The following is a 15,799-nucleotide window of genomic DNA, read 5'->3' as shown; positions in this document are numbered from 1 at the left end:
AGTTCTTTGAGTTTGTCATGTCTCCTCTGATGATTAACTCGCTGATGCACTGACAAAATCTCTTCCACGCTATCGGTTTAAGTTACTCAATGACAAGATTGGACTCACTCAAGGCCGTCCATCTTGAGGAGGGATGTTAGCTAGCAACATACAACATTACAGTGCTGGTCTTTAGGAATCATGTATAGTTAGGATTATGTGCTAGTCTTCAGGAATACAAATGCTGATAGGATTCCAGTATTTTGAATTTGAATTAATCATCTGTTATCAGGTTGTTAAGAAAACTTATCTTGTTCATTCTTCATGGTTGTATATATATCGTCATTGAATTAATAAGAAGATATATTTGCAAGACATATTAACTCTTTTATACTTAATTTGTGTTTTGATGAATGACGTCAACTCAATCGAGTTAATAATTGATAAAACTAGCATACCATTCAGGCTATAATAAATAGGAAGTTATAAAGAAAAACATAAAAAGAAGTTACAAAGAAGTTGCTACTAATAAACACCTATAAACAATAACTCATCACTTATTAGACCCTGTTAAAATGCCTTGGAGACCTTTAATCAAATTATTCTTCGTGTATGGGAAATTATTATTCCGGACCTTTAATGAAAGTGCAAGACGATGGAGTATGAGTTGAGACAATGTATTTCAATCAAGCTTTTTATCTTTAAAAATAGCTTGTTTCTTGCAGTCCAAATACCCCCACAAAATTCCATATGATAACATCGTGAATGCATTTCGCTAGAACTTACCTTTCCATGAAACTAGTCTTGTGCGGATGTTATTTATCACTTTTGTTATTCCTACTGTAAATTCATCATCTAGGTTGATGTCAGCTAGTGAATTTTTACAAAAATTAACCTTCAGATCTCAATTCAAATCACCTCAAAATTCTTTTAGCATTAATTATCAAAATGAAATGATTAGGAATAAACACTAAGATATCATATGCAAATAACTCATATACATCCCATTTCCATAATGGATTCCTTTAAATAATCCAAAGTGGAAGCTCTTTTAAATAGAACTGATAACCCCTTCATATATATGTCAAAAAGAAAAGGCAATAGTGATTATTGCCTTGACATAGTCACGTTCTACTCTAAACTCCGCGCTTGGTGAACCTTTAATACACTATCATAATCTTTATATTTACCGATGGAATTTTTTTATCGGTGTTTGTACTATCATTCTATTAGTAATTAATTTATCGATGGAATCACAGATGAAAATGCTCCATCGGTGAATCTTTTATCTGTAATTTTTTATCCGTTGATAATAAAAAAAATATTATTTACCGATGGATTTACTAACAAAAAAAAGCGTGAAAAAAAATTACCCGCTTCATTACCTCGATATTTTCCTTAGAAAAATACCATATGTAATTCCATCGGTGATTATTTAAAAATATTTTTTAAAAAATCTATTTTTACAAAACTATTAAATAATTAAATTAATATAAATCAACACTTAATAATACTCAAAACTGAGTTGCTAGGAAAAACAAAAGAAGAAAATCAACTCAAATAAATTTGCAACAAATAAATAACACAAAAAATAAATTCAACTAAAAAACAATCATATGAAAAAAAATAAAGTTGCAATTTCTAAAAATAAGTGAACTAAAAATTGATTTCATATGAAGGAGAAGAAGTATATTAATTAGAAAAAATTGAGAAAGAGAAAGAAGAAAGGAGAAGAAGACATACTTGGGTATGAAGGAGAAGAGGAGTTAAGGAGAGAAGAGAAGAGAAGAGAAAGAAAGGGATGGTGATTTTTTTACTTATGGGGAAGAAGAAGAAGAAGAAGAAATGAGGTCTGTTTGTTGTGAAATTAGAGATTTTTAGCTTTTTATTCGGGCGGTTTTACTGACAGTTTTACCGATGGATAATTAAATTTTAATATTTGTAATCATTTCGTTGGTGATTTCGTCTATAATATTTAATTTAAATTTTCAATTTAAAAAAAATTTCAAAAACCACCAAATATCACCGACAACTTTTCAATTCGTCGATGATTTCGTCTATAATATTTAATTTAAATTTTCAACTTAATCAAAAAAATTTTAGAAACCCACCAAATAACACCGACGACTTTTCAATCCGTCGGTGATTTTATCTGTAAAGAATATTAATTAACAACGCAAATGGAAAGTAAACAGTTCTAGAGCTCTCTAATAAATATCAACAGAATTTTCCGTTGGCAATTCCTTTTGTACTTGACATGATGAACAATGTTAATAGTTTATCAATGATTTTACCAATGAAATTTATTCCGTTGGTAATTTTGTTGATATAAATGACATGTCATCGTATTTTTTGACTTTGTTTTATTTTTTTTCCCACTGTAATTCCTTCAGTATATACCGATGAAATATTTTCATCGGTAAAATTTACTGCAATTTGTCGACGGAATATTTTTATCAGTATTTTCATTTGTATTTATCAATTTTCTAACGATGTTAAGAATAGCTAATTTTAGATCTCGTAATGCATTGATGTATTAGAGAAGTCCACCTCCTCTAAAAACCCATATATGACATCACTTTCTCTAGGTACTCCTATACCACTCAATTAAAAGTCTTATATGAAAGTCCACTTTCATAACCAAACTATGTGCCCACTTTTCTTAACACTGTGTACAACTTCGTTAGCCTTCATGAAATCATCTAAAATTTGATGAAAGTTGTTGGATTAGCACTAATACTATGCATAATGACTTTCAATTTGTTGGATAGCAGTTTACCTATAATTTTGTACAAGCCATGCACTAAACTTATTGGCCTTACTCTGAAAATTCTGTAGATAGCTTTGATTTTGGAACAAAGGCCATATGAGAGATGTTAATTCCTGTTGGTAATTTCCTTAGTCCAGAAAATTCAAGCACCATATAAAAAATGTTAGGCCCTATCAAATGCCATGCGTTTTTATAGAAAATGAAGGTGAAGCAGTCAAGACCTGGGGCTTTTGTTCCATCACAACTCCAAATCATTTGCTTGACCTCTTCAATAGTTACCGCTTGTTCAAGTTGTTGAGTTTGCATTATGGATAGTTTATTGAACCCCATTGTAGCTCTTGTAGAGATATCATTAGTGAACATACTTGAGAAATAGGATATTGCCGCCTCCTTGATGTCCTTGGGAAAGGTATGCAGTATATCATTGTGTATCTGATACGAGTGATAGAGTTTTCCACTCCTTCGAATATTAGCTATAATGTGGAAGAATTTTGTATTCTTATCTCCAGGGTTTGCACCAGGTCTGTCTTGATTTTGTACTGCAGATTGATTCCACAAACTTGTTGATTTCCCACGGCTTAGAGCGCAAGATTTGCAGCATGGAAAGTTCTTCATGGTTAAGCTGTTTGTCCTCTTCTCTATTCTCCGGTCGCTGGATGTCACGCTAAAGCTGCAACAGTTTCAAGTCCTGATTGCCAAATTCCTTTCTATTCCATATTCTGAATTTCATAGCCATAAAGGCAAGCTTTTTAACCATGTGAAGTCTCCCATTGTCCTTAATACCACACTCCTGGAAAAGACCCTCAAGTTTGCCATAGACATAGGCTGAGAGACCTAACAATTGAGGAAACGAAATGGCTTCCATCTCCAAGTTTGGCATTGCAGTCCTAAGATCATTGGGCAGTGATCAGACCATTCTTGTGGAAACCGACTGAGTAGGAGACCTGAGAATGTTAAATGGAAGTATGGAGTGGCGAAGGCTAGCTCTATCAGTTCTACTCATTGAGTTGCTATGAAATCTTGTGTATCGGTGACCAGAGAGGGGATACTCCAAAAGATTACAATTGGATATGAATCTTTTGAAATCCGTAGAACCAATGCCATTCAAATAGCCACTGTTACTTTCACACTGATGCAATGTTTCATTGAAGTCCCCAACAATGAACAAAGGTGTCTCACATGAACTATAATTCCTGCATAGACTCCTATGATTGCACAAGTAAATTGCTTCTCAATATGCAATCCAAAAAGTGCTACCACCATATTCAATTGAATGAACCATGAACTTACTTTCATCCCACGTAGCTAAAATACCTCCAGCCTAATCAGCTGAATTAAGTGGAAACCATTCGACTGATAAGTTATTCTATAATGCATGAACAAAATTGTCACAGCACATTGCCCTCTTAGTTCCTAGCAGGAAACACACCTCAATGTCATTATGCAGAACAGTATTCCTAATCGATACCCCCTTAGCAGACCTACCCAATCCACAAGTATTCCAGAATAAGATCTTCATTAAGAAAGAAGGTAATACATATCCACTGTCGAGCTGCAAAATGGCATTATTGGTCGTCATTCCAATCTTCCAGCTCTCTGTCCACCTGGCCTCTAATGGATGTTGCCAGCACCTGCAGCTGCAAGTCCTCAACATTCCAAAACCCAATGCCTGCCCAGTTTTCAACGTTCCCTGCACCTCTGCCTCGACAACAGAATTTGATGCTGTTGCATATGAAAGTTTGTTAAACAACGAAGATTCCTTGTCTGATTCTAGAGTCCAGTGATCCTTGGGATTCCACCTCACATTCATCTTCAATATGCTGTGTAGACTTCCACTTGAGACAGAAGCTTAGCCTTGTGCTTCATGCGTCTGAGAAACATTGGATGCGACGTCGTGGAATTGTTGCTAACAAATCCTGAAATTGTAATTGCATTTCATTTGACGATATCCGCAACCCCTGAGCCAAGTGAGCCGCCTTTCCTCTTCTTCCCTCTCTGTTCACATAAACAGTAAGCATGGATTGTAATTCACATCCTACTAATCATGCATCAATGGGCATGAATTATAGCCCATTGTATACTTCATGTTCAACTATTCATGCAATGAACTTTGAGTTAGGCTATTTCTAGCCCATCCCAAATAATTAGGATGGTTCTAATCTGTACTAAAAATAAAAAAAATGTGTTGAAACAAGATTGGCCCAACACCCTTGTTGGGTTGGGATCAACCTTATATTTCTTGGGTTAAGTTCAATCCAGGTAGTTGGGCTACACTATCCATATTTATTTAATATCTATTTATTTATAATATAATATAATATTATAAAAAAAATAAAACATCTTTTCAAAAACATTTTGATTTTCTCAAATGTTTTTTATCAATTTTGTATAATATTATGTTGTATATTTACATTGTAAGATACAAATCCGGTATTAACATACCTGATTTTCTCTGAAATATTTCTAAAAATATTTTAAAAAAATCAAAAATAAATTTCAAAACTTTTAAATTAATTTCCCATTTCAAAAAAAAAAAAAAATATATATATATATATATATATATATATATATTTTGTTTTTTTTTTTTGTTTTTATGCATACGTCCAAATCCTAAAAAGTTTTCCAAACATATTTTCATAAAGAAAACAAAAAAAAATGCATCTTTTTCATGTTTTAAAAAACAAAAATTTGGATATTGTAGCTAGTTTATGATTGTCCATTAGAATTTGATTAAATTGTCAAAAACCCTTTACCAATCATTTTCTCAAGGTTTAGATGTAGACTTTAACATTTGTGTGGTATAAAACTATATAGTAGAGTATATATTTTAGTATTAAAGATACAAAGTGTAAAATAAATGCAATGCTAAAATTTGATCTTTAGAATAGTTATAATTAAACCCAATGAGGTAAAGACTCACAAAGAAAGATCTACCTTGAACCTTAGAAAAAAGACCAACGAATATAAAGTTGACATAGAAAAACAATCAAGTAACAATGCAATATATCTTAGGTAGGGTGCACTAGGGGTGATGTATCATTCCCTCGCACAACTAGTCTTTTACCCGGACTCTTGCAAACTATAGGTTTTTATTTATTATAATACTAGATAGCAACTCTTAAATTTTAATTATAATTTTATGATTAAACCCAAACCTACTTTTTTTCCCAACAACGACACCCCCTCATGAGGCATGAAAAGCTCGCCATCACCCCTGACATCGTGCCCCCCGTGTGACAAAGATAATATACCTTGGGCTTTTACATGCTCATTAATTGGCTTTTCCAACTCCTCTATTATTTTGGAGTGATCAAATGGATATGAAAGATAGCCAAAGTGACCTTTTTACTTCCATTGATTCTTTCATTAATGCTATTTTTCATGCGAGGATTGCAGGAAGAAACAAATCAAAATTCTATTTTACTACAAACCAAGTACAAAATCTTGGTGATTTTGAATCTTTTTATATAGCATCGTAAGAAACAGCTAGTTTAGTTTTATCATATTCATGACAATAAATAAAAAGTGATGGGTTTATTCTTTTCTATTATCCTAGCAAGGTTCTGGTAGGGGTCAAAGCCAGTTTATACAAGTGGTTCTGTAATTTGCAGTACTCATAATTTTTAATAGAAAGACTAGGATAGTGATCGAGCTGCAATTTTATATATATATATAGTTTCAGTGCTAATATTACATCCTAGTTGAAGAAGTTGATTGGTATAAGTCTAATTTTTCAGTTAAGATTGAAAGAACAGAAACCGAAAAATGAAAGAGTTGGACTGTCGAAAAAAATATTTCACATGAATTTCATCTTGGAAAGGAAAGATGCAGCTTGCTCACAAGACCTATCAGTATGAAATTATATTATTTGTATCGAAAAACTATTGGATCTTTCTTTTATCCCATTAATTAGTTGTTTTTTCTCAAGATTTACTGATCCCTGCAACTATTTTGTGTGCAAATATATGTTGAGATTGAAGCTTTGCAGCTTTGAAAACTAAACTAGTGGAGCACAGTTTGTGCTTTGGACACTTTAATGACAATATAACCTATATAAACTGGATCTTTGATTTGGAAGACCCAGTGATTCGGGTTCTTTTATGCCTACCTCTATTCAATTTAAAGGATTTTGAATTTCAAAGTTAAAAGTTAAATTTAATGTTATTGATATAAACATTACACTTTTCTTACAACTCCAAACTTATAGTTACAAACTTGTAATGATGTATTAAAATCTTTATGAACTTTTAATATGCAAAAAGAAAAATTAAAATTTGTAGAGTAAAATAATCTGAATATATAACTTAACAACTCATTATTAAAAAAGCTTACATTCAATGGATGATCATTCAATTTATTACAAACATGCACTAACCGTTTTTTTAAAATTTTATTTAGGAAACATTAAGGGTAGTTTTAATATTTTTTTATAAATAAAAAATAAAAATATTATAAAAAATTAATTTACATTTTTTGTTTATGATATTTCAATAGTAGTTTAAATGTTTGTTTTTATAAAAAAAATAATAGAAATTCAAAACAATATTTAGGATGCTTCAATGGTAGTTCAAATGTTTTTTTTTTTCATAAAAAAATAAATAAAATTTATAAAAAAATAATTAGTACTTTTATTTAGATACATCAAGGGTAGTTTAAATGGTTTTATAACAAATAGAAAAATATTTTTAAAACATATTTAAGATACTTCAAGGGTAGTTTTAATATTTTTATATAGAAAAAAACAAAAAAAAACACTATAAATAAAATTAATTTGCGTTTTTCTTTATAATAATTCAAGGGTAGTTTATGTTTTTAATAAAAATAATAATAAAATTTTAAAATACATTAATTAGAATTTCAGTTTAGAAATACTTCAAGGATAGTTTTATTTTTTTTATATATAAAAATTAGAAAAAAAAAATATATTTTTTAGCATTTTGATCTTTTCCATTTTTTATTCTAAAAGTTGCTACAACGTGTTGAGTCAAGGCATAACCACCTGATCCAAGCATAATGGGTTTGACATGGCCACCAAACATAAAGCTATTGTGTATGGTTTAGCCTCTAGAACCAGCGTTCTTGGGTCTCAGATTGCCACCAGACCCAAGGATCCTGGGCCTGGTATTATTGCGAGACCAAGATTATTGGGCTTGACATAGCTGTCAAACCTATTTATTTTTTTAAAATAAAAAATATATATATATATATAAAATTAATTAGTGTTTCTGTTTAGGATACTTTAAGGGTAATTTAATTTTTTTATATAAAAAATAGAAAAATATATTAAAAAAAATTATTTATGATACTTCAATGGTAATTTAAATATATTTTTTTATAAACAATAGAAAGCATTTATACAATAAATGATATAGGATATTTCAAGGGTAGTTCAAATATTTTTTTAATAAACAATATCTATAAAAAACTAATTAGTATTTCTATTTAAGATACTTGAAGGAGGGTAGTTTATATTTTTTATAAAAAATAAAAAAAAATTAAAAAACATTATTTAGGACACTTCAAGGGTAATTTTAATGTTTTTTTTTTAATATATAAAAAATTTAATTAGTATTTTTGTTTATGATATTTTAAGGGTAGTTTAAATAATTTTTTATAAAACAATTATTTAAGATACTTTAAGAATAGTTACATTTTTTTCTATACTTTTTATATTTTTTTGATATTTGAAAAAAATTAATTTATTAACCCGCTGTATATCATGGATCTATATATATGCAATACATGTCGTATATGTGTAAAATAATATCAACCCTTTTGTTTTCGAGTCGTATCTCAAATATAGGAAAAACCGAGGAAGCTAAAGCTATTCAAAACTGGAGGAGAGTTCACCCATATTTCTAACATCCGACCTCGTCGCAGCGAATGAGATATTTGAACATCCAATCACTCACGGTGGTTTTTTTGTCTAAATCATTTCAAGGCTTTTGGATATTTCATAACGTTAGTTTTTTTTTTGTTTTTTTTTAATCAACATGAAGTTTTAACTTTGTATTGTGCTGTTACAGGCAGCACACGATAGATGGTAATCATACGTACCAATTGTTTGTTCCATTGCTGGCTTATGTGTATTACTTTTCAAGCAACTAGGAAAGGATAAGCAACCACTACCATTTCAAGCAAAAGTCGAAAGAAGTTAGGCAAGAAAATAGAAATCTTGTCCACATAAAGACACAGATTCAATTGGTAGTTTACCATGCTAGTTCAGACTTTGGAGGAAAAAGGCTGTCCAACCCTATCTCCTAACCAAAGAAAACATGATATCTTATTATTTATCTTATTTTTGTATAGTGTAGTTGTGGTTTCTTTTTAAATAACTTTTATGTCTAGATAAATGTTAATGATTTTGTTTTTATTTAAAAAAAAATTACTTTTGATATCAGCACATTAAAATAATTTAAAAAATACTAAAAATATATTAATTTAAAATTAATAAACAATAAATAATATTTAAAATATTTTTAAAATACATAAACAAACAGGTCAATAATAGTTTGAAGTAGCTCATTGAAGTTACTGGCACCGAATGGGCATAGCCGTCGTTGACTAGCTACTTACCCTTTAAGATAGAGAAGACAACCTTTCACCATAAATGAAAGGTTAGGAAAAAATAAAATTAAACCCGTCTTCTAGTGCTCCTTTCTTTTTCTAGTTTTTGTAGCTAACTGTTAGGATAAAAATGGATGCCCAGAATCGACGCATGTGGTTGACTAATTTGCCTACAATATCTGTTTTATTAATTAGAGATGCTGTTCATATTACAAGGAGGAGGAGAAACACTATTCTCAACTCAACTCAATTTCTACCTCACAGTCTCAAAGAATATCTTAATTTAATAATTTAATAGTAAAAAAATAAAATAAATTATATTTTAAAACCTTATCTAGTAGCTTATGCCATTAAGTTAAGATGGTTTTTTAACATGGTATTAAACCTTTGATGATTAAGCGATCACGAGTTCAAATCTCATCATCCTCATTTATTTGATAAAAATTAAGCACAAAGTAATATGAATATTTACAAGCCAAAGGATTTTCACTTGAAATGGTATGTTATAAAATAATATAAATTATATCTTGAAATATAACCTAATAGCTTAAGTTATTAGGCTGAATTAGTTTTTTAACACGCAACACTTTCTCTTTCTCTTGGTGATTTGCTTATTAAAAATGTAATAATAATTATTTTTTAAAGTATTTTTTTATTAAAAATGTATTAAAATAGACGAAAACATTATTTCCACATCTAGCTGGCTGGATAAGAAATGGGTAGCAACATATAGTGCTGTCGGTCAAGCGAGCCAAGCACATGGCCTAGCAACGCCAAACAATATGATAATTGGGAAGCAAAAGGAAATCACTGGAAGTTGCCTAATTTTTCATTTTTCATTTTTTTTTGTCTGGCAAATCGATTTTTTGCCACTGTATTTCAAACTTGTTTCATTAACATCAAGATCAATGCGATGTTGTCCATGGACATGGACCCCAATCCACAATTGCTATCATGTAAGAAATGGACTTGACATCTTCTTTGAAAAGTCTCTCCATTAATATTGATGATGTTCAACGTCGGCTCAACATGATTTTTTAGTGTCCTTACGTGAAACACTAAATTAATATTTTTTTTATTTTTTTATTTTGTATTGATATAAAAAATATATATATTATCTTGATATAATTTTAAAGGAAAAGAACTTTTCACTATAATCTCAAACATACTATTTACAATTCAAGGCTAATCTCAAACATACTATTTACAATTCAAGGCTAATCTCAAACATACTATTTACAATTCAAGGCAATTATAGATGGACAATGACCAACACTTTTGTTAATTTCGGTATCAATCAACCAAATTTAAAAAATAAAAAAATAAGCTTATCATGTATTTAAACATAACGAGTGTGTTTGGTATTGCGGTAAGCTATTGTGGTTGTGGTTTGAAAAAAATTGTTTTATAAAAAGTACTTTTAATTGAGGTTGGTTTTGAAAAAATAGGTGTTTGGTTAAAACTGTGGTTAAAATTGAGGTCTAATAAAAAGTAGTTTAATGTGTTTGGTTAAGAATATTTTTAAAATTGAGGTTATAAAATAATTTTAAGAAATATATATTAATATTGATGGTTTTAAATTTAAATATTGTAAATTTAATTACTCCTATTACATCATGGAATAAATAATACTTTATATAAAATATTTTTATTATTCCATTAAACTATATATAATTTCATTACGTACAAAATTCATCCGATAAGAATTACAGTTTTCATAATTTTTTGAGCGTGTAATAAATCAGATAAAATATTATCAAGTATAAAATTGATATTACAGTGCGAGTGAATTTAATTTACTTTATACTAGTTTTTCGAGAGAAAAAATATTTTCTAAATTAGTTTTTTTTTTGAAATAAAAAACTGTTAAAAAATTAATACATTGAAAAAAAAAAAAAAAGTGCATGTGAATTGCACTGTTCACGTGAACAGTGCAATTCACTGCAGTGTGCCTGAAACTCACACTTAAAAGCAGTAATTTACTCCTTCTCAAAAGTCGTGGTCCTGCCACATATAAATGGTGGGACCATGTGCTTTTATTGTTTCACCATTTGTAACCAAACGACCATTTCATGCGTTTGAGAAGAAACGTGAACGTGAACGCGTTGCCAAACGGACTCAACAGGCAATGCAACACAACCTTTCATTTTCAAAAACATAAAACAAAAAAAAGGTGATATTCATGAAATTTTTAATTTCCAAACTAAGTGATTTTCAAATTTTTTGAAGAATTTTTTTTTTTATTTATATTTTTAAAAATTTTAAAACTAAAACAACAATTTCTATAGAGTTCAAATTATTGAGATCATTGTAACAATATGCTTGTATACTGGGACGGAAAAAAAAACGCATACCTTCTCGTCTCTATCTAGTCTCTTGCTTAAGCAATATGTAAAAATCAAGATTTATTAAAATGAGGACAAATTCCTGGGAAAAAAGAGTTATTTAAAAATAATTTTTTTTCCTTTGGTTTTTGTTTTAATCAAGAAGTTATTAATTAGAGTAGATCCTACTACTGATATTAACATAAATTTGAAAATTTATTACGGAAATGGAAGAATAAATGAATATGCACACATATAGTGATTTCAATTTCAAATTGCTAATATATTGGGTTCGATGGATCCAATCTTTTGGTCAAATTGGATTAAATTGATCGAAAATAAAATACAAGGCGTAAATTGAATTTCAAAACAAATTTATGGCACGTAAAGTGGAGGTTTTTCTAAGTAATAAAAATAAATATAAAAAGGGTCATCAAAATTACTGAAAAACTATAAGAGACATAACGATAATTATAAACTTTATTTCTCTTCAACTTGTTTCATAGCAGTACATCTTATTTTCATATGATTAGCCATAACTTGGCATAACAACTCCGGTTATTTTAAAACCTAGCAAGCGAGGTTATTCTCAGTAGCAACGCCGAGTTGACTGCAATAATCTCTATAATATCTAACACGAGCCTGAACGGCACCTGAGTTTCCACCATTGCATTCATTACCATTAATGGCTCGAATAGTTGCTCCAAAACCTTGGCTTACAACAGGACGAACACTTTTCATCCAAAACCATAAGGCTGTCTTAAATGACACAACAGCATCCCTTGCTACAATGTCAGGATTGTTCAATCCATCAAAGTTGTTGCTCCTTCCGGCTGGCCCATAGTTGTAGTTCCATGATAGTTGGATTGGTCCGCGGCCATGGTATTTCTTGCCTGCAACACATGGGTATTGCCTGTTGTTTTCATCACAGTAGTCACGGGAAGCACCATTTATCTCTTCTGTATAGCAGAAGTCTGCAAAAAAAGACATTTTCTCTTGTCAGTTTACACACTAGGAGCTGAAACACGCTTATTAGACAGTTCACTTTGTTGACAAAATCCATATGCGGACAAATGTATTTGTGGAAAAGATAGACAGACAGACAGACAGAATACTTTTGGCTATCATGCTTGCTATTCAAATGCTGCGAGAAATGTTATTAGGGATGGAAGAGGAACTTACGTCCAGTCTCGTGAGTAACATGAGCGAAGAAAGCTGCAATCTCACGCTTAGAAGCTTCAGCTGAACCAAGTTTACCAAATTGAGAATATGAATTGACAGCACTGAGAAATGCATTTCTTGTATAGAAATTCTTCCCAGCACAGCCTGCACCAGCTTGGCTGATTATACCATTGAAGAAAGCAGGCGTAACAATATCAGCAACAGAACCACTCCCACTAGGGGTAGTAGGCGTAGGTGATGAAGCACAGGGCCCTTGTTTACATCCCTGACCACAATAGGCATTGCCAGTGCCACAGTAGCCATATTGACTGCAACAAAGGTTTGCAGCACAGCCACAATTCTGAGCCTCTACCACATTCTTGGGCAGGGCTCCTGCAATAACTATGGCTAAGATAATGGTAAGTAGAATATTGCTTCTCATTTTCGCTACTCCTGAAGGTAGTTTTGATATGATATGCAAAGAGAGAAGGGAATTTCTTGTGATGTGTGGAGATAAGGTCGAGGTTAAGCTATTTATAGAGGCACAAAGTGGACGAGGTCTGTAATTTTACGTGTAAAATATCTAGGAGTTGATTATTATTTAGTCTATAAAGTTTAGCAAAAATTTCTAGGATAATGACATTAATGTCTTTACGTGACATGTTGTTGAAGTGGTCAGAGAGTTGTATACCATAAAAGGTAGAAACTTTATCACTACATCAGACACAATCCTATTTAGTCCTCTGTATCTATTTCTAGATCAGACAATCTTATTTGGCTTGGTATGTACTGATTATCACTTCCTACCTAACTTTTTTCCAACCCTACATTTTCCTCTCATTAAGAGCTTAAATTACGTATGATGAATGACTTAACTAAAGAAACTTAAAAACCGGTAGCTAACGGGAAAACAAGGAGAAAGGAGATGCTGCTAACAAGCTCCTCCAGACAAGAACTCATAACTTATTAGACCATGTCAAAATACCTTAAGGATCTTTAATCAAACCATTCTTTGTATACGAAAAATTATTATTCCAGACATTTAAATATAGTGCAAGACGATGGAGTATGAGTTGGAACTTACCTTTGAACATGTCACTCCATTGCCAGATGACTTGATCTATTGTATTTAACATACACTTAAAGCTATCAAACCATCTCAAAAATCATTTCCATAATCTCCACATGTGGTAGCAATGAAGGAAAAGATGAGGAGCATGCTCTTTTTCAGGTTCACAAAAGGGATATATAGCTTGACTGGGATGTAGTAAATGGCGGTGTGCTAGAAAGGCTCTTGTATATACTCTGCTTCGGAGCAATATCCATATGAACATTTCTACCTTTGGCGGGGCAGATCCTTTCCACAAAAGGGAAGTGAATATGAAGTTTCCTAGAAATAGAATGTAATCAATTAAATCATTGTCATACTTGATATATAGCCCCGCTTGTGTCTCCTCCTGCCCATATTTTTTTATCACCTCTGCTTGACTGCAATGTTACCCCTGCTAACAGTCGATTCATGTCATTTAATTGCTCCTCTTCTAATGTCCGCAAGCATCTTTTCAGTGAAGTCTTCATTGCCGCTAAGTTGTAGCATTGTCCCCTATATCTAACAAGCAGGGAGAAGGTGTTGTGATCGATGAAGGAGAAAAGGTGTGGATAAATATCTTTTAACAGCCCACCAGCCAGCCACTCGCCTATTTAGAGGTGAATATTGCTCTCATTGCTAATCTTAAACCAGCAGTTGTTCTTCAAAGCCACTCCTATTTTATAGTCTGTGCTGATAACAAAATAGATAGACTATCATGTTTCAGAAAAAAGGATGGTTTAAAAAGTGGGAGGCCATTAATAATAGAAGCTTAATATATTTTTGTTGATATGGCCTTGCCAACCTCTGAGATTGTTTTCGCCTTCCACCTAAAACAATTTTGAATTTTTTCAAGAAAAAATATATATAAAATACTTTTTTTGAATTTTTCATTTATAAGATAGGTCGCTTTTCAAATGACTAATTTCTTGATCACAGGTCATTTGTCAATTTACTGTTTTTGAAGCTTTCAATATCCTAAAAAAATACAAAAAAAAAAATTCAATTTATGTCTACTTTTCTTGATAAATTTATTACGTAAAGCCAAAAAAAAAATCAATTTATTTACATCGTAAATATTATAAAAAAGAGCAATTGTTATAATCTAATTTTTTACTCCTTTTATTTTATCTTATTTTTATTTTATTTTCTATATAAAAAAAAAAGAAAAAATAAATAAGTGATGATAAAAAGAAAAAGAAAAAAGAAAAAGAAACAATGAATGAATTGAAAAAAATGAGATGAATGAAGAATAAATTAAAATTTAGATCAAGATAATATAAATTGGAAGATTGGGGACTTAATTAAACTTTGGATTGGTTAAATTAATCAAATCAAGAGCTTAAGTGTAGAATTGATAAATTTGAGGATTTAATTGAACTTGGAATCAGTTTAATTAAGGAAAGCAGGGGCTTAATTGAATAATTACCAAAGTTTGGAGCTTTTTTGGGTCAAGATTACAAGAAATTAAAATAAAAAGGACCATGTTGTAAATTACACTGAAATAAAGGGGTATGATTATATTTGATTCAGGGGCACAATTGCAAATAGCCATTTCAGTCAAGAAAACATCGCCATTTAAAAAAAAACTATTTATCACCTTATTTCTCAGGAATCGTTTTAGTAGTAAAGGCAATATAGTTGTTTCAGCAATAAAGACACCATGTATGCCGTTACCAACCATGACCGCATAGCATTCTCTGGCCTTATAAAAGCCAGAGAAAGGCCACAAACGAGGAAGGGGGGGGGGATGTCAAAGGCTTGGGTGGGCTCTAGCCCAGGTCAAGATTTTATCAATATTTTTTTACTAGTTTTATATAAAACAAATTCATAATTCTCGATTGAGGTATCAAAAAATTCTGAAAATTTTTGTGGATCCTTCTAATATGATGCTTTAGCTTGGTTTAAAAT

General features: G+C 30.9%; 1 protein-coding gene across 1 annotated transcript; it reads right to left on the bottom strand.

The window, feature by feature from the left end:
- Nucleotides 1–12,102: 12,102 nt before the first annotated feature.
- LOC118032696 (endochitinase PR4) lies at nucleotides 12,103–13,316 on the bottom strand. The gene is made up of 2 exons (XM_035037460.2): nucleotides 12,823–13,316; nucleotides 12,103–12,614 (listed from the first exon to the last, which is right to left on the bottom strand). The coding sequence occupies exons 1-2, from the start codon at nucleotides 13,241–13,243 to the stop codon at nucleotides 12,211–12,213; spliced, it is 825 nt and encodes a 274-aa protein (XP_034893351.1). The 5' UTR covers nucleotides 13,244–13,316; the 3' UTR covers nucleotides 12,103–12,210.
- Nucleotides 13,317–15,799: the final 2,483 nt, after the last annotated feature.

The sequence above is a fragment of the Populus alba genome, chromosome 19 (genome assembly GCF_005239225.2).
Source record: "Populus alba chromosome 19, ASM523922v2, whole genome shotgun sequence".
Lineage (NCBI taxonomy): Eukaryota > Viridiplantae > Streptophyta > Magnoliopsida > Malpighiales > Salicaceae > Populus > Populus alba.
This window is presented reverse-complemented; position numbering and strand designations above follow the sequence as displayed.

What these genes read in the sequence shown, in the direction of transcription:
- LOC118032696 (XM_035037460.2), bottom strand. Translation starts at nt 13,243, where the DNA reads ATGAGAAGCAATATTCTACTTACCATTATCTTAGCCATAGTTATTGCA. An exon ending in TGTTACTCACGAGACTGGAC is followed by an intron (nt 12,615 to 12,822) that starts GTAAGTTCCTCT and finishes CTTTTTTTGCAG; the next exon opens with ACTTCTGCTATACAGAAGAG.